Here is a 27,010-nt window from a genome sequence, read left to right on the forward strand (position 1 = left end):
GACAGCATCTACAAACCATCTGCAGCTTTGATTCATTCATCTCCTTTCATTGTTCTGTGGCCTACATGGTTAAACCCAAATGTTTCTGAACATTGACCACATCAAAGTGAGGTAATGCAGTGAAATCACACTTGAGTGCTTGGAACACACTAAGGGAGGGCCCTCAGGCAATCTGGAGCTGGGGTTTCCTGAGCAGTGCGGGTGTGAGAGGGGGAGGGGATCGTCGCTGCCCGGATCTCCGACCTATGAGGGGCTAGCAGCCGCGCCACCTAAAATGCCCAGCCTTCTCAAAATAAATGGCCGGAGAATTGCATGGTCCATGGCGTCGGCTGTGTGCGGACCCGGCCTGCCAGGTAGTGCCCCTCTCTGGACACCCCCTCGCCAACCCTCACCAGTCCCCCCAGTCCTCGCTGAAGCCCCCACCCCCCGGCCAGCAGCATTGCTCCCGCCCGATTGTGGCAGCGCTGGACACAGTCCGCAGCCACCATGCCAGGTTCCCGCATGTCCCCCGCACTGCCATGAATCCAGCCCATTGGAGGCGGAGCATCAGGGGAGGGCCTTCAGGTGACATTCTAAGGCCCTCCCAACGGTCTGCGGAGCGCGCCACGATGAAACCATTTCAGAGCGGGCTGAGCAAGCGCAACATGCGTAAAACAGGCGCCACCCCCAATTCCATCGTAAATATGGATTCTCCACCTGATCGCCAATTATGAAATCGGCGTCGGGAAACAGAGAATCTCGCCCATAGTCTCCCAAATGGAGAATTCTGCCAATTGCGTTTAGATTAATAACTTGGACATCACCCAATTAGTGGGATAGAGATGATGTAGTTAATAGGAAGGGCCAGGGGTTGAAGCAGTCAGGTGTTGAGATTATAGGTAAAGGAACTTTTTGCCAAATGCTGGCAAGTTAAACAGTAGTTTGGCACAGTCACGAATCCACAGGCTGTTTCCTGAAGGGTCTCTCTCTCTCAAAGCAGTTTCTCCAAGACATCTTGATAGAGCAAGTATTCCTGTGTTTGCTAATAGTATTTGAAAGTAGATTTTGAACTGAGATGGATTTTGCTTGATTGGAGGTAAAAAAAATAGCAGTTAGAAGTTAGCGTCTCACTTTATTGTTAAGCATTAACAACTAGTAATTATAAGCTATTTCTTGTATGATATTATTGTTAGTTTAATACTGTATTCATAATAAAGTTTGCTTTAATGTAGAATATCTCTATTTGTGTGTCGAGTCATTCCTGGGGCGAAGTATCCTTTTCTCACGGTCTTAAAAATTAAATAAAATATTTGGGTTCCTGTCCGGCATCCTACCAAATGTTGGGGTCTGGTCTGGGGATGGTAATACTTTGCAATTTCATCCTATCAGCTACAGTGCTTACTATAATACCTATATCTGTGTCTTTAGCAAATTTGGACATTGGTTTTCTATTCTGTATTAAATTAATACAGAGAATAGCTGATGTTTTGCGAGATCTGTTAATATTTCCTCTTTTGTTATTTCCCTTACCATGGTATGACATCCAAACAAACCACTTTCATCACAATTATCCCACCAGGTTGCACTTGAAAAATTCTCAACTCCTTTAAGTTGAATCTCCTTTCCCTTCCGAAGCTTTCTAACTCACTATAAGGCCGAGGTGGCTTAATATTTTTTTAAATTTCTGATGACGTTGCTTTTCAACTTTTACATACCTTGTAACGGCGAGCAATCCGAATTAGCCACTTGCAGTCAGCATTGTTAGGATAAAGTCCTGGGAAATTTGGAGAGGTAAAACTTCCAATTCTGGTTGCCAGCATGTACCCACAAACATCTGAAAACAAGAAAATTAAATGTGTTCACGACACCATTGGCTTGAGCTTAAGTCTGGTTAGGAAACTTGATACCTGGATAATTTCTGGGTCCCATTTAAGTTCTACATTTTCATTGAACCATGCCACATGTAGACATTGTAAATGGTGGGTCTGAGGTTGACATTCTTAGCAAGTGCAAATGGAGCCGCATGTTTTTTAAAATTTTTCCAAATGAGGGGCATTTTAGCCTCTCCCGCACATCTTTGGGTTGTGGGGGTGAGACCCATGCAGACACGGGGAGAATGTGCAAATGCCACACGGACGATGACCCGTGGCCAAAATCAAACCCGGGTCCTCGGCGCTGTGAGGCAGCAGTGCTAATCACTGCGCCACCATGCTGCCCCTCAGCTTAATATTAAGCATGATCCCTGATTGTTGGTGGGTGAGTGATGGGACTGTGGTTAATTGAGCAGTGTGAGATTTGGTGATGCAGTGGTCAGGAAACACCGTTTTATTACGATCCCAGACCAGACCCCAGCAGCTTCTAGGATATCAGACAGAAACCCTAATATTTTAGTTAATTTGTAAGATACTTCGCTCCAGGAGTGATTCCATGCACAGAGATATCCGTTTCTGAGACTAAATGTTGACGCCGGCGCAGAATTCGTGGACTTTCGCGACAGCAAAACTGGCGGTGCACCTGGACCGATTCTGCTACTGTTAAGGCGCGAGCAAGCGAGCCACATGGAATATAATCGATTCTAATGAGAAATGGTGCCGTATTTGCCGGTTTCGCAATTGACGGTTAGGAAGCTGACAAGCTGCAGCAGCAGAGACACACTTCAACCCCCACAGACGCCATCCCAGCCAACAAGGTGGCAGTAAGGAGTGCGGCAACAAGGTTCACGGATGCAGAGCTCAAAACCCTCTTGGACGCCATGGAGGAGAGGTCCTGTACTCTGGGCTAGGAAGGATGCTGCCAGCCGCTGTCATTCACCATGCCTGGGCGCAGGTGGCAGAGGCGGTCAGTGCCATGGGCAATGTCATCCAAACCGGCCAGCAATGCCATAGAAAAACTGCACAGCCTCCTCAGGGCAGCCAGGGTGAGTAGGCAGCGGTGTCCCACATACCCCGAAAGCCAACACCACTGCCCCCCCCCAATCCCCACCCCACCCACATGTTGGTATCCATACCAGCCGCCAGGTCCGGGTGCCCTGGCCACTGAAGCCACCAGCTACCTACCACATGGGCTGCATGCGTCGAACTGTCTGACAACTGTAGTTTTCTATTCCCCCCCCCCTCCGAGAAGACCACGCACGATCACCGGGAGTGAGAGAAGACAGGAGGGCGGCCGCCGGACCTGCGGCCTCTCACTGTTTCTGAGCAGAGGGCCCTGGCTGTGGTCGGCGGCCCATTGGAAAGGGAGGTCGCTGAGGTAGTTTGGCCGCGGGCAAAGTGAGGCCCCACTTAGTTGCGGTTTCCTGCAACAACTGTCAACGCTGCCCAACTACCCTCACCTCCAAACCACCCTCACCCAACCAACAGCACTCTCACCCCCACACCACCCAGCACCACCCTCACTCCCACACCAACCTCAACCCCACACACCAACCTCACCCCACACCACCCTCACCAGTCCCCCCACACCCCCACCATCCCTCGCAGTTTAATCATGCATCTTGCCTTCTGTCTTGCAGAACCTGCTGGTGATGGGGCGGGTCCATCTGGCATTGCCCGCCCCCAGGGCAGCACGGTAGCACGTGGATGGCACTGTGGCTTCACAGCGCCAGGGTCCCAGGTTTGATTCCCCGCTGGGTCACTGTCTGTGCGGAGTCTGCATGTTCTCGCTGTGTCTGCGTGGATTTCCTCCGGGTGCTCCGGTTTCCTCCCACAGTCCAAAGACGTGCAGGTTAGGTGGATTGGCCATGATAAATTGCCCTTAGAGTCCAAAAAGGTTAGGAGGGGTTATTAGGGTTACGGGGTTAGGGTGGAAGTGAGAGCTTAAGTGGATCGGTGCAGACTTGATGGGCCGAATGGCCTCCTTGTGCACTGTATGTTCTGTGTTCTAACCAGTGCCACAGCCGGAGTCGCCCCGTGAACCGGACAACAATGAAAGCAGCTTGGATGGCAGCCCATCTCCCGAAGCTCAGGAGACCCCGGAGCTCAAGTCAGACGATGACAATGATTTTCCGTCACAGCTGTCCCAACACCCTCCTCCATTACAGAGACACTCACCTCGGTTGGGCACTTTAGTGAAGATGCTCCTGGGACACTATCTGGTGTGCACCACACAGTTGATCCGGTACAGCAGGTGGAAGTAGGAACATCCGAGGGGGTGGACGATGGAGGGAAGGTGACGACGGGTTTCAGGCTTCTGGAACGGACAGTCCCATCAATTGTGAAGGTGCATGAGGGGTTGTTGTTGAACATGCAGCACCTGCAGGTGCAATTGGAGGAGTCCAACCACCTGCACCCATATGGCCGGTGACACTCTGCAGAACCAGGGGAAAGATGGGTAGTCAGTGAGGTGTGCAGCAAGATGGCTGCCTTGCAGGTTGCGGTAAGGGCGAAGGGCAGTCCGTGACTAGACACCGCCCCAGTCCCATGGGGTGTCAACCCGGGCACCTGGCCATTCCCCTGCCCTCCCCCCACCCTTGCCCCCGCAAGGCCCCCCCTCGCCAGCCAACCTGGCCAGTGTCCGGTCCGGCAACCCACAGTCGCGCCTCTCTATGTCCTACCTTCTCTTTCTCTCCCTCATCAACCATGGCACCAGTTTTACGATTTTTAAAAGCACAAATGAACCAAGCCGTTGGGAACTCAGCTCATTGTGGGAATGAGAATCCCAGAGGGCCTGGAGAATACCGGGCCGGGCCTGCTGATGATATGCAAACGGTGTTTACTGCATGTGCATTCCGTTGACGCCACTCTCAAGGTGATGGAGAATTCAGATTTGGCGTACAATTTTGAGCCTGCCGCGATTTTGGCATTGGAACCTATTCTCCGCCGAATTGCATTTCCCGATTCTGGCATCAGCCAATGGAGAGTCCCGCCACGGTATATTAAAACAAACTTTATCACTACACAGTGTTACTAGCTTTAATAACATAAAGACAATAGGATAAAATTAAACAATGCTTAACATTACAACCACACAAGAACTCCTAACTGCTATCTTTATCTCCACTCAAACAACACCCAGCTCAGGGCAAAATCCACTGTTAAACACAGCAGATCCAGGTATACTTGCTTAATAGATATATCTTGGATACCCTGCTTTGAGAAAGAGATATCCTTCAGGATCCAACTTCCAGATTCTTGCCGATCTCAAACTACTGGTAACGTGCCAGCATTTGGGACATTGCTCCTGTCCTCTTCACAGATACATTTTTAATTCCCTGTTTTGAGAGAAACTGCTCTTATTCACAGACAGATCAAAACTCACTGTTTTGATAGCAGGTGCTGGTCTGTCCACATACCAATCTAAAACTGAATTTCAAAACTGAAAACTTCATCCGTGACTGCTTCAGTCCCTGGCTCCTTCCACTAAGTACATCATCTTACTAAGCTGAACACAATGGGCTGGATTCTCCATTCCTGTTGACGCCGAGGCAGCATTCGTGGACTTTCACCACAGCAAAACTGGCGCCGATCCTGGACTAATTCAGCGACTGTGGTGGGGCTAGCACCAATCGATTCCAATGAAAAATGGTGTGGGATTCGCTGAGTCCGTGATTGACACTAGGGAGGCTGACAAGCTGCAGCCGCATATACACATTACAACCCTCACACACGCTCATTCCAGCTGACAAGATGGCACTGGTTGCGCTGGAGTGTGCCCATCCTAGTGACGGGTCGGCTGGGGCCAGAGGGCACCTAGGGGAGTGCCCGGGGGGGGGGGACACCGAAATGACCTGTGGCCCTAAGTTCACAGTGGGCCTTCAGTGGCATGTGCAGCTGCATGGCTGCCTTGCAGGCTGCGTCAATGGTGCTCTGTGCCCGTCCACGCCGACCCCAGAGTCCACCTCCTGGCCAGGCCCCACTACTCCCCCCTGGCCTTGGCAGAAGTCCCCCCGGCCAGCGGCACAACTGTCAGCAAACTGTGACGATGTTGGACACTTTCCGTATCCCCTCTCTCTCCCACATCAGCCAGGATGCTGTTCCACAATTTTGAAAATCACAAGTGAACCTCGCAGTCAAGAATTCGGCCCATTGTAGGCAGAGAATCGTGGAGGCCCCGGAGAATACCGGGTCAGACCCGCTAATGATATGCAAACAGCGTTTACTGTACGTGCGTCTGAAACGCACTGACGCCCCTGTCGAGGCGACGGAGAATTGCGATTTGGTATGAAATCAGCACCTGCTGCAATTTCGGCGTCGGAACCAATTCTCCGCCTAATTGCATTTCACGATTCCGCCGTCGGCCAATGGAGAATCATCGTCTCCAATTACCTATTCTCCAGGGAACCTTCTTTATATGAACAAAATTCCATTAGACCAACTATTACAATGGTTTAATTGCACCTCTGTCTCAAAAAGCCAGCTGCCTTTCAAACCAGGGTTTTTTAAAACATGAATGCAGCAGTCATATACTAACCCAGGATTTTAATCCTTACTGCACCAACTACATAGAATACAATGGGCGGGAATCTCCGTTGCCCGACGCCGACATCGTAATCGGCGATCGGATGGAGAATCGACTCCGACGCTCAAATCAGGGCCGGTGCAGGTTTGACGCCGGTCAGCCATGCTCCGCCCCCTCCGAAATGGCGACATCGTGTCACGCGCTGTTGCGACGGCGTTGCCGCATCATTGGCAGACCCTCTCATGATGCTCCACCTCTGATGGGCCAAGTTCCTGACCGCGCGGGACACTTGTTGTCTCAGCGGTCGGGAACCCGGAGTGGCAGCTGCGGACTGTGTCCAACGCCGCCACACTCGGCCGGGATCCATGCTGCTGGCCGGTGGGGAGGGTACTTCCGCGAGGGCTGGGGGGGCAGGTGGGGGGTGGCCAGAGGATTGACTGTGGGGTCGGGGATGGCGAGTCAGGTCCGCATGGCGCGACCGCTGCAGGGACGTGGCTATTTTCCGGACGTTTTCGGTGCGCAAGCTGGGAGTTTCACCTGGCCCCGCTGCTAGCCGGTCCTGGAATCGGTGAAGGGTCGGCACAGATTTTTTTGTCATAAAATGCCCACGAATTCTCCGTTCGAGCGGGAACTTAGCCGCTGAAACATAGCATCCAGCCCAATATACCTGCAATTCGTACATTCATCACAATTTGAAGATGCATGTATGATCACATGTGTGAGGTCACTGAATCTTTTCCAGTAATTTATTCAGGCCCTCAGGGCTAGATCTTCGGAATCGACTTTCCTTGGCCAACTGCTCCCTTCTCAGTATGTGCCATATAGCACAGAACTGTTATGACACAGAAGGCCATTTGGCCAATTGTGGCTGCAAATGAGCATTATAGAATCCATATAGAATCCCTAGTGCAGAAGGAGGCCATTCAGCCCATTGAGTCCACATTAAGCCCACATTTCCACCCTATGCCCATATACCAATCTAACCGTTTTGGACACTCAAGGGCAATTTAACATGTCCAATCCACCTAATCTGCACATCTTTGGACTGTGTAAGGAAACCGGAGCACCCAGAGGAAACCCACGCAGACACCAGGAGAAAGTGTAAACTCCACACAGGTAGTCACCCGAGGTTGGAATTGAACCCGGGTCCTGGAGCTGTGAGGCAGCAGTGCTAACCATTGTGCCACTCTGCCGCCATATGATTTAGTGTCACTTTCATGCCTTTTCCCCCTTATACATTGTTTCCAATTAGATAATCATCTAATGCCCTCTTGAATGCCTCGATTTAACCTGCCTCCACCATACTTACAGGCAGTGCATTTCAGACCGAACCCACTCACTGTGTGGAAAAGCATTTTCTCACAGCACATTTACTTATTTTGCAAATCACTTTAAATTTGTGCCTGCTGTTCTTTTCCCTTTTATGAGCAGGAAGTTTCTCCCCATCTACTCTGTCCAGCCCCCTCATGATTTTGAACACCTCTATCAAGGTTATCTCTGCTCTGCTGTTCTATGACCAGTCCTCTTTTCCCAACTCTTCCTGACACTGTTCTCGTATCTGCTGTATCATAATTGCAGTTCCCCTTCAAGAGTGGCAGACCTTTAAGAAATAAAGGCTAGCTGCGTGTCATGCTAACCATACATGCACCTGGGCTGAACATGCTACAATTCAGCAGCATGTTTCATGCTGGGTTGCACTCTGCAATCAAGTTGATGTCAGGAAGCCCAGATTTTGTATGTTACTTGCCTCATTGGGGCTAGGTGTAGGGTAATCACGCATTGCAAATCCCACCTGTGGTAACTTGAGACCGCAAAGAAGGTAGTTGAATGCATTGTTCAAAAGAATAAACTTCTTTAAATAAATAAATAATAAAGTTTGACAATAATGGTAGCTCAGCAGAACAGTAGTAACAGTAATACGTATGTAAACAGGGGCAATTGAAAAACAGGTCTTGCTTACATGTCACCCTTGCAGACTGAAAAGCCCACCGAAGCTCGCACATGCTCAGAACCCTTAAAAGATACCAGTAAACAAATTATATAGGAGAAAGGCTTATAAGAACACTCTATAATCAAACTGACAATCTGTAACACTCCTCCACCCTTATATTTCAATCCCTCATGAGGACAGAAATACAACAAAAGTAATGTCTTAGCTGTATGGAAGACTGCCAGGAGCACTGCGATTGTGTCGCGATCTACGCAATACCTCTGGTTAATCTTGTAATGGTTGAGCTGGAATCAGTGGTGAAGAAGTAGATTGAGAATCTGAACATGAACCTTCCTCTTCTACTCCTCCAGCAGAGTCAACGAGAAAACACGGAAACACAGGAACAACTTCCTGGTGAAAGCCCACAGCAGTATTACCTTCTGACATATTATCTGCATTTCTGACTCAGTCATAGCGTAAATGAATATGTTCTTGGTCTGCGAACAACTTTTTCATGTTGCAGTCTCACGACCCAAGATACTGAATCACTTTGGTTTAAAATTATTCCCGGTGGAGAATTCCGGTGACGTCATGCGAAAGCAAGTTACACGAAAAGTGGCCCCTGCCAGGGGCGTTGTATTTTGAACCTTTTTGCCTGTTTTTTGGGAGATTTTGTGTTCAACCCAGCAGGTTGGTGTGGAGAAGATAGTCAACAGAGGAATGTTAAAAGCCTCGGCGAAAAAGGCCACAGGAAATAAACTGGGCTGGTTTAGCACACTGGGCTAAATAGCTGGCTTTCAAAGCAGATCAAGGCAGGCCAGCACGGTTCAATTCCCGTACCAGCCTCCCCGAAAAGGCGCCGGAATGTGGCAACTAGGGGCTTTTCACAGTAACTTCATTTGAAGCTTACTTGTGACAATAAGCGATTTTCATTCATTTAATTCATAAACTCCTGGCAGGTAGCCCAACAAAGAAATCAGGGGAAAGAAAAGATGGCAGAGGTGGCAACGCCCATCACGTTAGAAACGCAGGCAGGGGTGATGGTGCAGGAGTTGGAGAAGTTTGGAAGGCAGATGGACAGCAATTTGAGCAGCAAGGAAAGGAGATTAAAGAGTCATTTAAAATCATCATCAAGGAGGTATTGGGCCCAATACGAGAGCAATTGGGCAAGGTGGCCCAAACTGTGAAAGAGCTAGGGTAAATCCTGAAGGGCATGTAGGAGGCCTTGTCGAGGCATGAAGTTCAGCTTGCCACATTGGAAGCTGAAATGCTGGTTGTGGTGGAGAGGAATGAAGGCCTCAAGACTAAAGTTCACGATCTGGAGAACGGGTCCAGGCGCCTGAATCTCAGAGTGGTGGGTTGCCGGGCGGAGGGAGCAAATAGCCCGATACTAAACCAAGTATTTTGCAGAGAGGTTCTCTCGATTGGTATGGCGGGGGAAATGAAGTGTTCTCCTCTCCGGAATTGGACAGGGTTCATCCGGCTCTGCGGCAGAAGCCACGGCCGAACGAACCTCCACGACGGTGATCGTCAACTTTCACAGTTTCAGAGGAAGAAGTGGGTCCTGGGCTGGGCCAAGAAGAATAGGCACATTGATTGGGATGGGCACACAGTGCACATCAATCAGAACATTGGCAAGGAGCTGGCGAAGCAGGTGGACTTTAATAAGGCGAAGGCGGTACTGTGTAACAAGGGTGTGCAGTTTGGGGTGGTGTATCCAGCGACACCGAGAGTCCTGTTGAACTCAAAGGTTCACTATTTTGTGACATCGGAGCAGGCTGAGGCCTTCATCAAGGATAAAGGACTGGGACTAGCTTCAGGAGGGTTGGTGGAATTGTATATATGAAAGTTAGGTCAGGTTGGTGTAAATATTACAATATATTGTGTTATAACTTTGTTCTTCTTTTTCATGGAAGTCGGTGGGGGGACTTTTCTTGGGGCCAGGGTCATGGGGGATGGTAAAGTAGGTGGATTGATATGGTGATTGGAGGGAAGGAAGAGCATGAGAATGATGCTGAAATTTGGACAAGGGTGTAGGGGGAATGGGCTAGGGGGATGGTGTGGTTGGCCTTTTGTGGGTGGGACCTTGCTAGCTCTAAGAGGTAGGTTAGTGGACGGGAGTGGTATTGTGGAGGAGCTGCGACTTGTTGGGCCGGCTTGGCAAAGCTCGATGAGTCCAGAATGTTTGTTTGAGGGGAAGGGTTAGCTGAGGAGGCAGACAGTCTGCCAGCTTGGGGAGGGAGGGAGTAGGAGTGGGAGATGGGGGGGCTTGGGAGCTAACAGTGACCAGGGGATTTTCTTTGTCTCACGGGTTTAGTGGGGCAGGTGGCCATCATAAGTGGGCCTGGGGCCAAGAATTGGTGGTGAAGGTATGATGCATCATGGTGGTAATGGCTGACTCGAGGGCGGGGGGGGTGAGGTGCTGAGAGACCCCTTACAAGGTAGTTGGGTTGCCAGTAAAGATGGCAAGTGTCTTTGCACATTTAAATATGGGAGCTGACATGCAGCTGGATTCTCCGTCATGAGTGTAAGTGTTGACGGGGCTGAATTTATGGAGTTCGACGACAGCAAAACTGGTGCCGCACTGGGACCAATTCAACGACTGTTCAGGGGCTAGCATTGGCACCACGTGGAACACAATCGATTCCAATGCGAACTAGTGCAGGATTCGCCAGGTCCAGGATTGACACTCAGGAGGCTGACAAGCTGCAGCCACATCTACAAACTTCACTCCACACACACACACCACCCCAGCCAACAAACTAGCAGCAATACAGGCGGCCCCGAGGTTCACCGACGCGGAACTGGAGACCCTGCTGGACGCCGTGGAGGAGAGGCGGGCAGTTCTGTACCCCGGGTAGGGAGGAGACCGCAAGCCACTGATGTTCACCGGGCCTGCAGGTGGCAGAGGAGGTCACGCCATGGGCAAAACCATCCAGACTGACCAGATTGCAGGAAAAAAACTGCACAACTTCCTCAGGGCGGCCAGGGTGTGTAGTCAGCCCCTGGCACTAATCTCCGTCGAACACGCCCGTAACCCCACCCCCCTCCACCTGCAGGACGACCGAACCACCACCCTGCATTACATGCCAGCATCATACCGGCCACCATGGTCGGCTGCCCTGGCCACTGAAGCCACCAACTACCCACCTCCTGGGCTGCATGCGTCAGACAGTCTAACGCTGTACCTTTTCTGCCCCACACCTTCCTCCCACAGGAGAAGGCCGCGCACAACCACCGGAAGCGGATGGAAATTGGAGGGGGACCGCCGGACCCTCACTGCAACAGAGCAGAGGGCACTGGACGTGGTAAGTGGCCCCGAAGAAAGGGCAGTCGCCAGGGCAGAGGTCGAAATCACGCGAGAAAGTGAGACCCCACTGAGTTGCTGTTCCCTATGGCACGTGTGTGACCTGCTCACCCCTCCCACACCAGCATCCTCACACCACTCCCACACCCACCACCAACCGCAGAACCCCCTCCACCATCCACTTCCCAATATATCCCTACTTCTCCCCCGCCGGCCCACAATGCAATCATGCATCTTGTCTTGTGTCTTGCAGGAGCTGCTAGTGATGGGGCAGGCCAAACTGTCCCCTTCCCCCGATTCCAGCCACAGCCAGAATCCTGTATGTCGACCAGTGATGAGGACGAGGCTGACTAGGATGGGAGCTCTCACCCCGCATCCCTAGGCACCCTGGAGCTCGAGTTCGGGGCTGACAATGACTTCCCGTCACAGCTGTCTCCAACAGCCTCCACCCTTCCAGAGATACTCACCTCAGTTGAGCAATTTAGTGAGGCTCTTGGGGCAACATCTGGTGAACACAACACAGATGCACCGGTACATCAGGTGGAGGGAGGAATTCCCGGAGGGGCAGACGGTCAGAGGGCGGCTGCTGTCCAGACGGATTTCTGGCTTGTGGAACAGACGGTTCCATCAATCGTGGAAATGCCGTCGTGGAGCCAGGAACTACAAGAGGGGTTGTCGACAAGCATTCAGCACCTGCAGGTGCAGTTGGAGGGTTCCAACCACCTGCAGGATCAGGAGGTGGTGCTGACAAGGCGTGCCACGCAGGTCAACACTGCTTGAATGTGTTAGTCATGATGTGGAGATGCCGGCGTTGGACTGGGGTGAGCACAGTAAGAAGTCTTACAACACCAGGTTAAAGTCCAACAGGTTTGTTTCGATGTCACTAGCTTTCGGAGCGCTGCTCCTTCCTCAGGTGAATGAAGAGGTATGTTCCAGAAACATATATATAGACAGATTCAAAGATGCCAGACAATGCTTGGAATGCGAGCATTAGCAGGTGATTAAATCTTTACAGATCCAGAGATGGGGTAACCCCAGGTTAAAGAGGTGTGAATTGTGTCAAGCCAGGACAGTTGGTAGGATTTCGCAGGGCAGATGGTGGGGGATGAATGTAATGCGACATGAATCCCAGGTCCCGGTTGAGGCCGCACTCATGTGTGCAGAACGTGGCTATAAGCTTCTGCTTGGCGATTCTGCATTGTTACGCGTCCTGAAGGCCGCCTTGGAGAACGCTTACCTGGAGATCAGAGGCTGAATGCCCGTGAATGCTGAAGTGTTCCCCGACTGGAAGGGAACATTCCTGCCCGGTGATCGCGCGATGTCCGTTCATTCGTTGTTGCAGCGTCTGCATGGTCTCGCCAATGTACCACGCTTCGGGACATCCTTTCCTGCAGCGTATGAGGTAGACAACGTTGGCCGAGTCGCACGAGTATGTACCGTGTACCTGGTGGGTGGTGTTCTCACGTGTAATGGTGGTATCCATGTCGATGATCTGGCACGTCTTGCAGAGATTGCCATGGCAGGGTTGTGTGGTGTCGTGGTCACTGTTCTGAAGGCTGGGTAGTTTGCTGCAAACAATGGTTTGTTTGAGGTTGCGCGGTTGTTTGAAGGCAAGTAGTGGGGGTGTGGGGATGACCTTGGCAAGATGTTCATCTTCATCGATGACGTGTTGAAGGCTGTGAAGAAGATGTCGTAGTTTCTCCGCTCCAGGAAAGTATTGGGCGACGAAGGGTATTCTGTCGGTTGTGTCCCATGTTTGTCTTCTGAGGAAGTCAGTGCGGTTTTTTGCTGTGGCACGTTGGAACTGTCGATCGATGAGTCTGAATGTGTTAGGATGAAGGTGCCGCGTACACTGCCTAGGTGGTATCAGGCACTGACATACATGATGCACAGCTAATGGCTGCACGTTAATTGAATGGAACCTCTTTCGGTTTGTGAAGAGTCGGCTGTTATCTGCAGGTGCCCATAGGGCAATATTCGCCCCGTTGATCACCCCTTGGACCCTGAGGAACTCGGCGATGGCGGTGAATGCAGCGGGCCATGGCTGAGGCCATTGGTGGCATTGCCAAGGTGCTGGCCAACATGGCCCAAATCCAGAGGGAGGTGGCCCAGTCCCAGAGAGAAATGGCACAGTCACTGGCTGATGTGCCACATGCCCAAAGGTGGTGGCTCTGTCGCAGCGTGATGTGGTGCAGTCTCAGACTGGTGTGGTCAACTCCCTGTGCTCCATTGCCACGAGAATGCAGACCCTGGTCAAAACGAGAGCAGGCCTCCAGGACAGGAAGTGTCAGGTGACGGGGGAACCTCATGGTTTAGCTCCGCTCGCATCCCCTTCTCAAGGAGTAGCCCGGGAGCTATCAGGCACCCTGAGGGAGGATGAGGCGATGGGGCCCCTACTGGTGATTCCCACAGGGGAGGTGCCAGAACACCCCAGCGCCTTGGGCTCCCCTGGCGCATCACATGGGCAGCGGGCAGAACTCGGAGGCACCATGCCAACTGGGACACCCAAGCAGCAGCTGGGCCCATCCAGGTCCAGTCGTCCCAGAAGACGGTTGCCACAGGGGACCCAGGTCAATGACGGGAATCACAACAGGTCGCCTCCATTCCTGATGTAAAGACTGGGGATCCACCTAGATTTAGTGCTGGGAGCGAAGGCCAGGAAAGTAGATACCAGTTAAGTTGGCAAGGGTGCAGGACACAGTATAGCATTAATGGTTAGGGCACAAACCTGCATATATTTGTTCACATTAAACACCTGTGTACAACATTACAACCTGTCTCGGTGCTCTGACGAAAGGGTGTGAGGTGTGGGCTGGCCGCAGAGGAGGGGGGGTGGTGGAATGGTTGGGGGTTATGGGTGAGCTTGGCCCAGGGTCCGCAGTTCAGCCAACGCTCACTGCTCTGGTATCCCACCCCCCCCCCCCCCGGCCCCCCCCCCCATCATCGACCTTCCTCCGCCAGCCCTAGTATTTGATGGGACCACGTGACGGAATGGCCAGCTTTCATGTAGGGACCACCCAGGTGGACGGTAGTAAGTGCTACTGTGGTCAGGCGCCAGACATTGCCGAACAATGCGGAGCACCAGGGCTCATCCAGGAGTTGGTTGTCATCATCCTCCATCGCATGGGCCCCGACTCGCGGTTATTGCCAACCCAGGGCCCGCACGCCATGGTGAGGCAGGTTGGGCGGCGGGGTGCTGTGCAAGCGATGCGGTGTCTGTGCCCCTGTCCAGTCCCCCCCTACTTGGTGAACCTGGAGACGAGCGTCCTGTGCGTGTTGGCCCAAGTACACACATTGTGCGACCTCCCGTGCCTGCCCGGGCCCCATGTCCTGCCCATCCTCACCCTTCCCTGCATCCTCCTCATCGGATGAGGACTGACAGTCATCCTCCTCCTCCAGCACATTGCTTCTCTGCTGCGCGATGCTGTGGAGGATGCAGCAGGCCAACACGATGTGGGCAACCCTCCCGCGCTATCCAGGCACCTGAACCGCATCTTCAGGATGCTGAAGCACTGCTCGATCACGCCCCAGGTCGTTGCTTGAGCATCATTGTAACGGGTCTCCAAGTCAATCTGCGGACTCCGGATATGTGCCGGCACATGGGAGGCCTCAAGCGAGCGCATCTTTTGCACCTCCTCTTCCTCGGCTTTTTGGACGGCTGGCTCTCCATCTTCACCAACTGCCTCCTGTTCCTCTGGGTCAGGCTCTGCTGCCGCAGGGTCCTCCTCCCTAAGCAGCTCCGGGTCGTACAACCGGAGTGCATCCCCCAGCACTGCAGCGACGAGGAAGGAGGAAGGTCACCACGCTGGTTGAATTCCAATATCCGTTGTTTGCAGGGGGTGGAAGGGCAACATGTTAGCATGGTGCGTACCCCCATGCCTAACCAGGTCCAATGGGCTACATGGTGGCCCCGCATGTCGCTCCCTCCCCATCGGTGCCCGGCAGCGTGGCGGGCGCCCCCACCCCTGCTGCCAAGGGTACCGGCGGTTGTCACTGCCCTTGCCAGCGATACGCTTCGTAGTCCCGTCCAGCACTCCCCTGTATGGGCTCCTGTGGGTTTTTCCATTAGGTGGGCTGCATGCTGCCTCTCCAGCAGGTGGCGTCCGTTTGGGGGGTGGTAGTGGTATGGTGGAGGGTGGGGCTGGGGTAAAGTGCAGGGGTGATGGGTTGGAGAGTGGGGGTTGGGGTGCTGGGATTGGGGGTGGGGTGCAGGGGTGGAGTGTAGGGACTGTGGTATGGGGATGGTATTCCGCAGAGCCATGGGCCATTGTGGGTGGTCAGCGGGGCGACAGCCGGGAGCATCGGAGGGGGTGGAGGTTAGACGTAGGGCTGCTGTCGGTCTTGGGGGTTCGGGGTGAAGATATTGAGGGCCATACGGGATTATGTACAACACAACGATAGCAAGATGGTCTCACCCTCGGCTTTGTGGGAAGGGTTGAAGGCGGTGATCAGAGAAGAGATCATATAAGGCACATGTGGATGGGGAGATGAGGGAGAAGTGACAGAAACTGGTGGATGGGTTTCAAGGGGTAATCGTAGATATGCAAGGGACCCAATCCTGGAGCTCTTGGCAGGCAGGAAATAAACTGCAATTGCAGTTTGACCTGTTGTCCACGGACAGGGTGGTGCCCCAAATGAGGCAAGGAAAAGGAATGGTGTATGAGTATGGGAAGATCAGTTGTCTCTTTGCTCACCAGCTAAGGTGCAGAAGATGACCAGAGAGATAATTCAGGTTCGGGATTTGGAGGACAAGCTGGTCACTGTCCCGGATAAGGTGAATGAAGTGTTCAGGGCCTTTTATGAGAGGTTGTATAAGTCGGAGCCACCGGAGGATGAGCGGGCAATGGCAGAGTTCCTGGGTGGTTTTGAGTTTCCCAAGGTGGGGGAGCAATTGTAGGAGGATCTGTAGGTGCCACTGGGTTTGGAGGAGGCACATGGGTCTCTGGTGGAATTTTATAAGAAGTTTGGTTCCGTTCTTGCTGGGCATATTTAGGGATTCTTTCAGAGTGCGCCCTTCGGAGACACCAGGGCAGGTTTTTATCTCTCTTTTGCTGAAAAAGGATAAGGACCCCACAGAGTGTGAGTTGTATCGTCTGATCTCCCTGTTGCATGCAGATGCCAAGTTATTGGCCAAGATGTTGGCATTCAGGCCTTGCCTTCCAGAGGTGGTGGGTGAAAACCAGACAAGGATTGTGAAGGGACGGAAGTTGTCATCCAGTGAGGTAGATGTTGAATGTGGTGCTTACCCATATGGCCGGGCCAGAATCAAAGATAAACATATCATTTGATGCGGAGGTTTTTGACCGGTGGAGTGGGGACATGGGGACACTCTTTGTGGTGCTGGAGAGGTTTGGGTTCGGTCCTGGGTTTGTGTCATGGGTACGCTGCTGTATGCGGCCCCGTTGAAGTTGAACATAAGGAAGAGTGAATATTTTGTGGTTGGTGCATCCAAAGGAATACTAGATTAGGGAGGGGGTTGCCATTTCAGTTAGTGGGAACTAGTTTTCAATACTTGGGGGTCCAAGGATCTGGAAGGTGAATTATACAAGCCTGGTGAGTAGAGTGAAGGTGACGTACAGAGGTGGGATAGTCTCTCATTATCTTTGGTGGGCTGGGTCTAAAATATCTTGCCAAGAATTTTGTTTTTATTTCAATGTCTCCCGGTGTTCCTGCCCAAGTCGTTTTTTCGAACAGTTGAGCGGCTTGTTCCCAGCTTTATTTGGGCAGATAGGGATTCAGAGGGGGTCTTTTAGAGGGAGTGACCAGCAGGGGTCTAGCGCTGCAACTCCACCAGCATTTTAAGCTGGGTGGCAACCTCAAGGCTGGCTCCCATTTGTGCTCATCACCTGTTTGAGTCAGTAAGGCCGGATGGCATATTTGGGGAATGGAAAGAGAAAGGGCTGGAGAGAGTGAACAATTTATTCCTGGAGGGGCGGTTTGCAAACCTGGGGGAATTGAAGGAAAAATTTGGGTTGTCAGCTCGGACATGTTTAGGTACCTTCAGGTGCGGAGTTTTGTCAATAAATTGTTCCCCCCCAAGAGGTATTGCTGACTGCACCTCTGCCGTTCTCGCCGGCCAAGTACCCCACGAGCTCTGTGGTGGTGGCAGCCCTGCAGGTGTGGGGACCGTGGCGGCAGAATCTGAGGTTGGAAGGTGCCTCGGTGTGAACACCAATTTGCGGTAATCACAGATTTGCACTGGGGAAGGTTTCGAAGGTGGCAACAGGCAGGGATCGAGCGGTTTGGGGTCCTGTTTGTGGGGGGGTAAGCATTGTAAGTTTAGAGGACTTGAAGGAGGAATATGAGCTGCCCAGTGGGAACAGGTTCCGATACTTACAGGTCTGGGATTTTATGAGGAAGCAGTTGCTGTCCTTTCCCGTTTTGCCACTCCCGGGATTACAGGATAAGGTGGTATTGAAGGAAACAATAGGGGAGGGCAAAGTGTCTGATATCTACAAGCATCTAATGGACGGGGAGGGATCCCCGATCAGGGAAGCCAAACGGAAATGGGAGGATGAACGGGGGTGTGTGTGTGAAATGGAGGCTGGGTTGTGGGAGGAGGCTGTGAAGAGGGTGAATGCATCTTGGTCAGCCTTATCCAGTTTAAGGTAGTTCAAACGGCACATATGATGGTGGCCATGGTGAGCAGGTTCTTTGAAGGGGTCGAGGGCAGGTGTGGGAAGTGCACGGCATTTTCACATGTTTTGGTATGTCTGAAAATTAAGGTGTTCTGGCAGGGGTTCGCAGACGTAATGTACAAGGTGCTGAGGGTGAGGTGTAATGAGTGTACCTTTAAGAAATGGCTGATTATCAAATAGCTGCAGTGATGTAATTGTGTGGGTGGAGCTGGGTTGTGTCTCTGGCTTTTACTTTCGTTTTGAGCTGGAAGCTGTTTGTGGCTTTGTGTTTTACATTCGTTTTAGGCAGTTGAAAGCTGAATTCAGACAAGGAAGGTTCATTTTGTCTCTCTCTCTGCATGCTAAAAGGTGTCCAGATCACTTGATAATTTAAAATTGATCACTGTCTTGTGTAAAGAATTTATACCTACTGCTTTGTTAAAAAGGGTGTTTGGCTTATGGATGTTGTGAGGAAAGTTGTTACGGGTTACATATAGAGTACCGTATCTGTGGGGGGTAGTTGTGTTGGTAGTTGATAAAATGTTTACTGTGTGTTTATAAAATGTTAACTGAATTCATAGAATAAACATTGTTTTGTTTAAAAATACTTAAGGTCCCTGTTGCATAACGCCTGGAAAGTAGGCCTTTGTTCTCCTCTTAATCAAAATCGATTAAAGGTTGTACGTCAGGTAAACTCCATGACATACTTTGGAGTTTTCTAAACCTTGGCCCATAACAGAAGGTAGTCCAGAAGTGGTGGTATTTGGTGTGTCGGAAGGCCCAGGAGTCCAGGGGGCAAGAGAGGACGATATTCTGACCTTTGCCTCCCTTGTAACCTGGGGACAGATTTGCTGGAGTGGAGGGACTCAGAGCCACTGAAACCGGAGGTATGGGTGAGTGACCTGGTGGAGTTCCGAAGGCTGGAGAAAATCATGTTTGCCTTAAGAGGGTCAGTTGATCGGTTTGACCTGAGATGGAAGCCATTCATCGATTCCTTCAAGCAAAATTGAGGTGTCAGCGGGTGGGGGAGGTTAAAATGGAGACGGCAGGATGGGAGGAGCAGAATGGCAGGGAGGGTGGGGCATATGGGTAGTTATGTATTTATTATGGGGAACCTGTTTGTTCTTACTCCTGTGTTGGTTTGTGTTTAGTGTTCATACAAATGCCTTAATAAAATTATTCAAAGCAAAATAGATTGTTCCCAGATTTCCTGGTGATGCTAACATCATCCTTCTTGGCGAGGATTCTCTCCTGTTCGGGGTCAGAGAAGGGCAGTAGGTCCGGCATGTGTGAACGGATCAGGGGGGAAGAATTGAGTTCGGTGGAAGGGATAAAGGCTAAATTGGGTGGAGGAATTGGGGCCAATAGTGGAGGACGAGGAATGGAGTGAGGTGCTGCGGAGGGTGAACGCCACGTCATCATGTGCAAGAATGAGCCGAGTCTAGCTGAACGTAATGTTTCGATTGCACCTCACTAAGGCTAGGATGAGTCAGTTTTTTGAGGGGGTGGAAGATAGATGTGAGCACTGTTCGAGAGGGCCCATACACCACACATATGTTTTGGTCCTGTTCCAAGCTGTTGGGTTTTTGTAGGTCCTTTTCTAGCACCATGTCGGTGATCCTAAATATTGAGCTGGAGCCCTGTTCTTTGGCGGCTATCTTTGGTGTTTCGGATATGCTCGAGCTGCGGAATCGACAGATGTCCTTGTCTTTGCCTATACATGGAGGGGGGAGGGGGTAGTGAGTAGGGGGGATTTTTGTTTCGTGGATTGAAGGGTTGTTTTGGGGGTTTGTATTTGGTTTAAAGGTTGTTGTTTGTATTATTTTGTAATTTTGCATAACATGTTAAAACTTTAATAAAAACGTTTCCAAAAAAATATTTTTTCCAGTTACCACCTCTGGTTACTACCAACATTCCTAATGTAGGGACCTCTGTTGATGGTATGTAGGGGAGGTCATGTACTTGGTAGCTGCCAACAGGGTACTTGTTTTTTGCCCTTTTGCTCAGCTCCCTGGATTTTTTGATGGACACTCTTCCTACAAGAAAGTAGTGGGATCCGAGGGTGGAAATATGTCAAAAAAGGCTACAGCTAAGAAGTTTAAAATGGAAATTCTTCAACGGACTCGGAGGCTTTGCATCGAACTTTAGCAGGGAAGATGGTGGCTCCAGCGGTTGTGGTCACCCTGATCATGGTAGGAATGTTAACTAGGGTACTTGCTCTTGAATTTGAGAAGCAGTTTGAAAAACACTTTGGGAGGCAGGCAGTGGAGTGTGATATTTGATACTCTCCGTAAATCCATTGAGGAGGCGCTAGGCCCTGTCCCCAAAACGGTGGCGAGGACTTCAGAAGCTGTGAAGAAGCATGACAAGGAGCAAGAGGATGGAGGCAGCCTTGTTGAGGCACAGCAATTAAATTTCCTTGCTGGAGGTTGAGATCTCGATGGTGGCGGATAAGGATAAGAATCTGAGGGCAAAGATAGATGACCTGAAAAATAGATCAAGGAGACAAAACCTCAGGATTGTGAGGTTGCCGGAGGGCCCGAATCCAACTGTATACTTTTCGCAGATGCTTGGTAAGATGGTGGGGAAGAGTGTACTGGCATTCCCTCCAGAGCTGGAGAGAGCCCATCGAACACTCCCGCAGAAGCCTCGGCGAATGAACCATCATGAGCAGTTATAAACAATTTTGCCGGGTAGAGCATGATGCATGATCAATTAAACTCAAAGACGAGGTTGTATCATAACTGAAGGCTTTAATAGACTAGATCTGTTCCCAAGCAGCTTCGGTACAGAATGAGGGCTGCTGGGATGGCACCTGTTCTTATACCCCGCCTGTCAGGGCGGAGCCACATACCAACAGCCAATGGTAAGCTGCCAGGCTTACCCAATGGTCTACAGCCTCTCGGGTACTGCAATACCTGATACTACCACATTCACCCCAAGTTAAAAAAGAGTCCGGCAGGGGTGGTGGCCAGTGGTTACAATTGCATTGAACATGGTATGATCAGATATGGAGGTACCATGAGTATTTACAAGCGTGGAAGATATATACAGTGTGTTCATTTACAGTTACAGTGTAGCAATCAGGACGGTCGGGTGGCCTGGTCGTCCACCTGGATCGTCTGAGCCTCTGTGGTGGTTCTGGTGGGGGTCCGGGCGTCTGCGACTCCGGGAGCGTGGCTTCGTCGTCCATGGCAGCTTCGTCACCCCTCGACGGCGCTGGTGGGGCAAACGGTTGACACGAGAGGGGGGGCGCCTGTAGAGGGCGTCGGTGGGTGGGATGACCTAGGTAGGAGCGGCGGGAGGACCGACTCCCCAGTGAGGTTCAGTGGGGGGGGGGGGTGGGTAATGGTTCGGGTGCGCGTGGGGTTCCGGCGGGCACCAGGTCACGGGGGGAGACTGTATCTTGCCAGTCGTCAGGGAACACCACGTAGGCATACTGGGGGTTAGCGTGCAGTAGGTGGACCCTCTCGACCAACGGGTCCAACTTGTGCGCCCGCACGTGCTTCCGAAGCAGGATGGGTCCGGGTGTCACTAGCCAGGTTGGGAGCGAGGTCCCGGAGGAGGACTTCCTGGGGAAGACAAGGAGACATTCATGAGGTGTCTGATTGGTAGTTGTACAGAGCAGCGACCGAATGGTGTGCAGGGCCTCCGGGAGGACTTCCTGCCAGCGGGAGACGGGGATAGTCCTGGATCGCAGGGCCAGTAGGATGGTCTTCCAGACCGTTCCGTTCTCCCTCTCCCTCTCTACCTGCTTGAGGCGATGCCCTTGCTGAGCAGGAATTGACGCAGTTCATCGCTTAAAGGAGGACCCCCTGTCACTGTGTATGTACGCGGGGAACCTGAACAGTGTAAAGATACCCTGGAGGGCCTTGATGACAGTGGTTGTGGTCATGTCGGGACAGGGGATGGCGAACGGGAACCGGGAGTACTCGTCAATCACGTTCAGCAAATACGTGTTGCGGTCGGTGGAGGGGAGGGGGCCTTTGAAGTCCATACTGAGGCGCTCAAAGGGACGGGAAGCCTTTATCAGGTGTGCCCTCTCTGGCCGGTAGAAGTGCGGTTTGCACTCCGCGCAGATTTGGCAGTCCCTGGTGACTGTCCTCCTTGATGGAGTAGGGCATGTTGCGGGCCTTAATGAAGTGGAAAAAGCGAGTGACCCCAGAGTGGCAGAGGTCCTCGTGGAGGGCTCGGAGGCGGTCTACTTGTGCGGTGGCATACGTGCTGCGGGACAGGTCATCGGAAGGCTCGTTTAGCTTCCCAGGACGGTACAAGATCTCGTAGTTGTAGGTGGAGAGTTCTATCCTCCACTGCAATATCTTGTTGTTCTTTATCTTGCCCCGCTGTGCATTATCAAACATGAACGCCACGGGCCGTTGGTCAGTGAGAAGAGTGAATCTCCTGCCGGCCAGGTAATGACTCCAGTGTCGCACAGCTTCTACTATGGCTTGTGCCTCTTTTTTGACCGAGGAATGGCGAATTTCTGAAGCATGGAGGGTACGGGAGAAGAAGGCCAGGGGTCTGCCAGCTTGGTTGATGGTGGCGGCTAGAGCTACGTCGGACACATCGCTCTCGACCTGGAAGGGGAGGGACTCGTCGATGGCATGCATCGTGGCCTTTGCAATGTCTGCTTTGATGCGGCAGAAGGCCTGGCGGGCCTCCGTCGACAGGGGGAAGGTTGTGGACTGGATTAGGGGTCGGGCTTTGTCTGCGTAGTTGGGGACCCCACTGTGCGTAATAACTGAAAAACCCGAGGCAGCGCTTCAGGGCCTTGGGACAGTGAGGGAGGGGGAATTCCATATGGGGGCGCATGCGTTCAGGGTCGGGGCCTATAACTCCATTTCGCATTACGTAGCCGAGAATGGCTAGGCGGCCAGTGCTAAAGACGCATTTATCCTTATTGTACGTTAAGTTAAGGATTTCCGCGGTCTGGAGAAATTTTCGGAGGTTGGTGTCGTGGTCCTGCTGGTCATGGCCGCAGATGGTGACGTTATCAAGATACGGGAACATTGCACGTAAGCCGTACCGGTCAAGCATTCGGTCCATCTCGCGTTGGAAGACCGAGCCCCCATTAGTGACACCAAAGGGAACCCTTAAAAATTGGTAGAGCCGCCCATCTGCTTTGAAGGCAGTATACTTGCGGTCACTAGTGCGGAGGGGTAGCTGATGGTAGGCGGGCGTGAGATCCACCATGGAGAAGACCTTGTATTGCGCGATCCTGTTCACCAGGTCGGATATGCGGGGAAGAGGGTACGCATCCAGCTGCGTAAACCTGTTGATGGTCTGACTGTAGTCAATGACCATCCGAGATACCATCCTCCATCTCCCCCCGAGCTCGTCTTCCCACTTAAGCTTCCTCGGTCTGCGTATCCTCAGCTCCCATTAGTTCCTTGTAGACGTCTGAGACGCTACCCGCTCCCACCTCTCCCCTAGAAACTACCCTGTCCTGCCTCCCGTTCAGCGGGAGACGTGGGAAGGACGGCACCAGTCTGCGTACAACATCCCGCACCTGTAAGTATCTAAATTTGTTCCCCCTCACCAGCCCAAACTTCTCCTCCAGCGCCCTCATGCTCGGAAAGCTCCCTTCCAGGAACAGATCCTCCATCCACACAATCACCACCCTCCTCCACAGTCGATACCCCCCGTCCACGTTCCCCGGGGCAAATCGGTGGTTGCCGCAGATTGGGGTCAACACCGATGCTCTTACCTTCCCTACATGCCTCCTCCACTGGCCCCAGATCCGAAGAGCCATCACCACTATCGGGCTGGTGGAGTACCGTGCCGGCGGAAGCAGCAGTGGCGCCGTGACCGGGGCTGCTCAGCTAGTGCCCCTGCACGAAGCAGCCTTCATCCGCTCCCAAACCGACCCCGCACCCACCATCCATTTCCTTATCATCGCTATGTTGGCTGCCGAGTAATAGTTGAAGTTCGGCAATGCCAGCCACCCTTCTCCTGTTCCTTTCACGCATCACCCTCTTCACCTGCGGGGACTTCCCGGCCCACACAAATTCCCAGAATAATTTCATTTAGCCTCTTAAAGAAGGACCGCGGGACAAAGATGGGGAGACACTGAAAAACAAACAAGAATCGCGGGAAAATCGTCATCTTAACAGTCTGCACCCTCCCCGCCAATGACAGCGGGAGCGCATCCCACCTCCGGACCTGATCCCTCACTCGTTCCACCAGTCGGGACAGGTTGAGCTTAAGCAACTTGCCCCAGTCCCGTGCCACCTGAATCCCCAAATATCGGAAACTCTCTCCCACTAGCCTGAACGGCAACTCCTTCAGCCTACTCTCCTGCCCCCTCCCCTGAATTACAAACAACTCGCTCTTAGCCATGTTCAGTTTGCATCCGGAGAACCGGCCAAATTCCCTCAGGGTTGCCATGATACCGTCCATCCCCACCATTGGGTCCGATACATATAACAGCAGATCATCTGAGTATAACGAGACTCTATGTTCCATTCCCCCCCGGACCAGCCCTTTCCAGCCTCTAGAAGCTCTCAGTGCAATTGCCAGCGGCTCTATGGCCAGCGCAAACAGCAGTGGGGAGAGAGGGCAGCACTGTCTTGTCCTACGGTGCAGTCTATAGTCCGATGTCGTCTGGTTCGTCCTTACACTTGCCTCTGGGGCCTGATAAAATAGCCTAACCTAGTCGATGAACCCTGCCCCAAACCCGAACCGTCCTAGTACCTCCCACAGGTAATCCCACTCGACCCGGTCAAAAGCCTTTTCAGCATCCATGGCTACCACTATCTCTACTTCCTACTCTCCGGCGGCATCATAATCACGTTAAGCAGTCTTCTTAGGTTGGCCACCAGCTGCCTCCCCTTTACAAACCCGGTTTGGTCCTCCCCAATTACATCCGGTACACAGTCCTCAATTCTAGTCGCCGAGATCTTGGCCAGTAACTTGGCATCTACGTTGATCAAAGAAATCGGCCTGTATGACCCACAAATCTCCGGGTCCTTATCCCGTTTCAGAATAAGCGAGATGGAGGCCTGCAACATCGTCGGGGGGTAAACTCCCTCTGTCTCTTGCCTCGTTAAAGAGCCTGACCAGCACCGGCTCCACTATCCCGGCAAATGTTTTGTAAAACTCCCCCCCCAGGCTTTACCTGACTGCATGACCTTCAGGCCCCCCAATACCTCTTCGATCCTGACCAGGGCCCCCAGTCCGTCCACCAACCCCCTCCCCACTCCAGGAAGATCGCGCATATAGACACTGACATTAAGTTTCTACAAAGATGCAAGAAAGCAGACAAGATCCCGAAAGGGCTACAGATCACAAACCCACTCAAGTCGACCTACAACACAGACTTCGCTGAGAGACTCTGCCGTCGCACCTCTCTCACACTCCTCAACCACCTCGTCCGCCAGCTCTACAGCAGACGACGCAACCTGGAAACCAAGATAGAGGCCATATTCTCAACTTGCACTCAGGATGCAGCAGACCAGCTGCGGAACACCGCCAAACAGATGAGACAACAATACTATGCCACGTATATGCATACCAAGAACAGAAAGCTTGAGAAACTTGGCATCACCACCGGCAGCAACCAAGCCACCCCCGGTGTCACAGTAGAAAACAATACAGGGAAATCTATTGTCAACTTGTCAGACTACACCCTTCAACCAGACGAAATCGAAGTCCTCAGCAGAGGGCTTAATTTCTGCACCACCACCAAAATGGACCCCATCAGTCTCGCGGCAGACACGGAGGAATTCATCAGGCGAATGAGGCTCCGGGAATTCTTCCACAGACCCCAAGAGGCCAACAGCGAACCCAAGCAGACTACCAATGAACCGGAACAGCAGACCGAGAGATCTGCGGTGCGGCAACCGAAGAGGAAAGAGTCGAATTGGACCCCTCCGGAAGGCCGCTGCCTTAGACTCGACATGTATGCTCAAGCCATCAGGAGTCGCGTCAATGCCAGATTCATCAGTCGCATTCACAAGACAACCCCGAACGTCACCCAAGCACAACGCTATGCCATCCGCGCTCTCAAGACCAACCACAGCATCGTCATCAAACCAGCAGACAAAGGGGGGGCCACTGTCGTACTGAAGAGAACGGACTACTGCAAAGAAGTATGCCGACAACTGAACAACCAAGAACACTACAGACAGTTACCCGCAGATCCGACCAAGGAACACATCCGCCAACTTAACAGACTGATCAAGACCTTGGATCCAGATCTTCAGAGCACCCTACGTGCTCTCATCCCACGTACTCTCCGCATTGGAGATCTCTACTGCCTCCCAAAAATACATAAGGCCAACACACCAGGCCGCCCTATCGTTTCAGGCAATGGGACCCTGTGTGAGAACCTCTCTGGCTACATCGAGGGCATCTTGAAACCCATCGTACAAGGTACACCCAGGTTCTGTCGCGACACGACGGACTTCCTACAGAAACTCAGCACCCATGGACCAGTTGAACCAGGAACATTCCTCGTCACAATGGACGTCTCGGCACTCTACACCAGCATCCCCCATGACGACGGCATTGCTGCAACAGCCTCAGTACTCAACACCGACAACTGCCAATCTCCAGACGCAATTCTGCAACTCATCCGCTTCATTCTGGATCACAACGTCTTCACCTTCGACAACAAGTTCTTCATCCAGACGCACGGAACAGCCATGGGGACCAAATTCGCACCCCAATACGCCAACATCTTCATGCACAAGTTTGAACAGGACCTACTCACCGCACAGGACCTTCAACCAATGTTATACACCAGATACATCGATGACATTTTTTTTCCTTTGGACCCAC

At 52.2% G+C, this 27,010-nt stretch overlaps 1 protein-coding gene across 1 annotated transcript in view; it reads right to left on the reverse strand.

Annotated features, from left to right (window-relative positions):
* Positions 1-872: 872 nt before the first annotated feature.
* The window catches only part of LOC140430268 (astacin-like metalloendopeptidase), a 132,429-nt gene continuing 106,291 nt past the window's right edge, over positions 873-27,010 (reverse strand). The window contains exons 5-6 of the mRNA XM_072517692.1: positions 1,695-1,813; positions 873-1,064 (exon numbers count right to left, since the gene is read on the reverse strand). Coding sequence (XP_072373793.1) covers positions 873-1,064; positions 1,695-1,813 — 311 coding nt within the window. The remainder of the gene's footprint in view (positions 1,065-1,694; positions 1,814-27,010) is intronic.

Source organism: Scyliorhinus torazame, chromosome 10, assembly GCF_047496885.1.
Source record: "Scyliorhinus torazame isolate Kashiwa2021f chromosome 10, sScyTor2.1, whole genome shotgun sequence".
Classification (NCBI taxonomy): domain Eukaryota; kingdom Metazoa; phylum Chordata; class Chondrichthyes; order Carcharhiniformes; family Scyliorhinidae; genus Scyliorhinus; species Scyliorhinus torazame.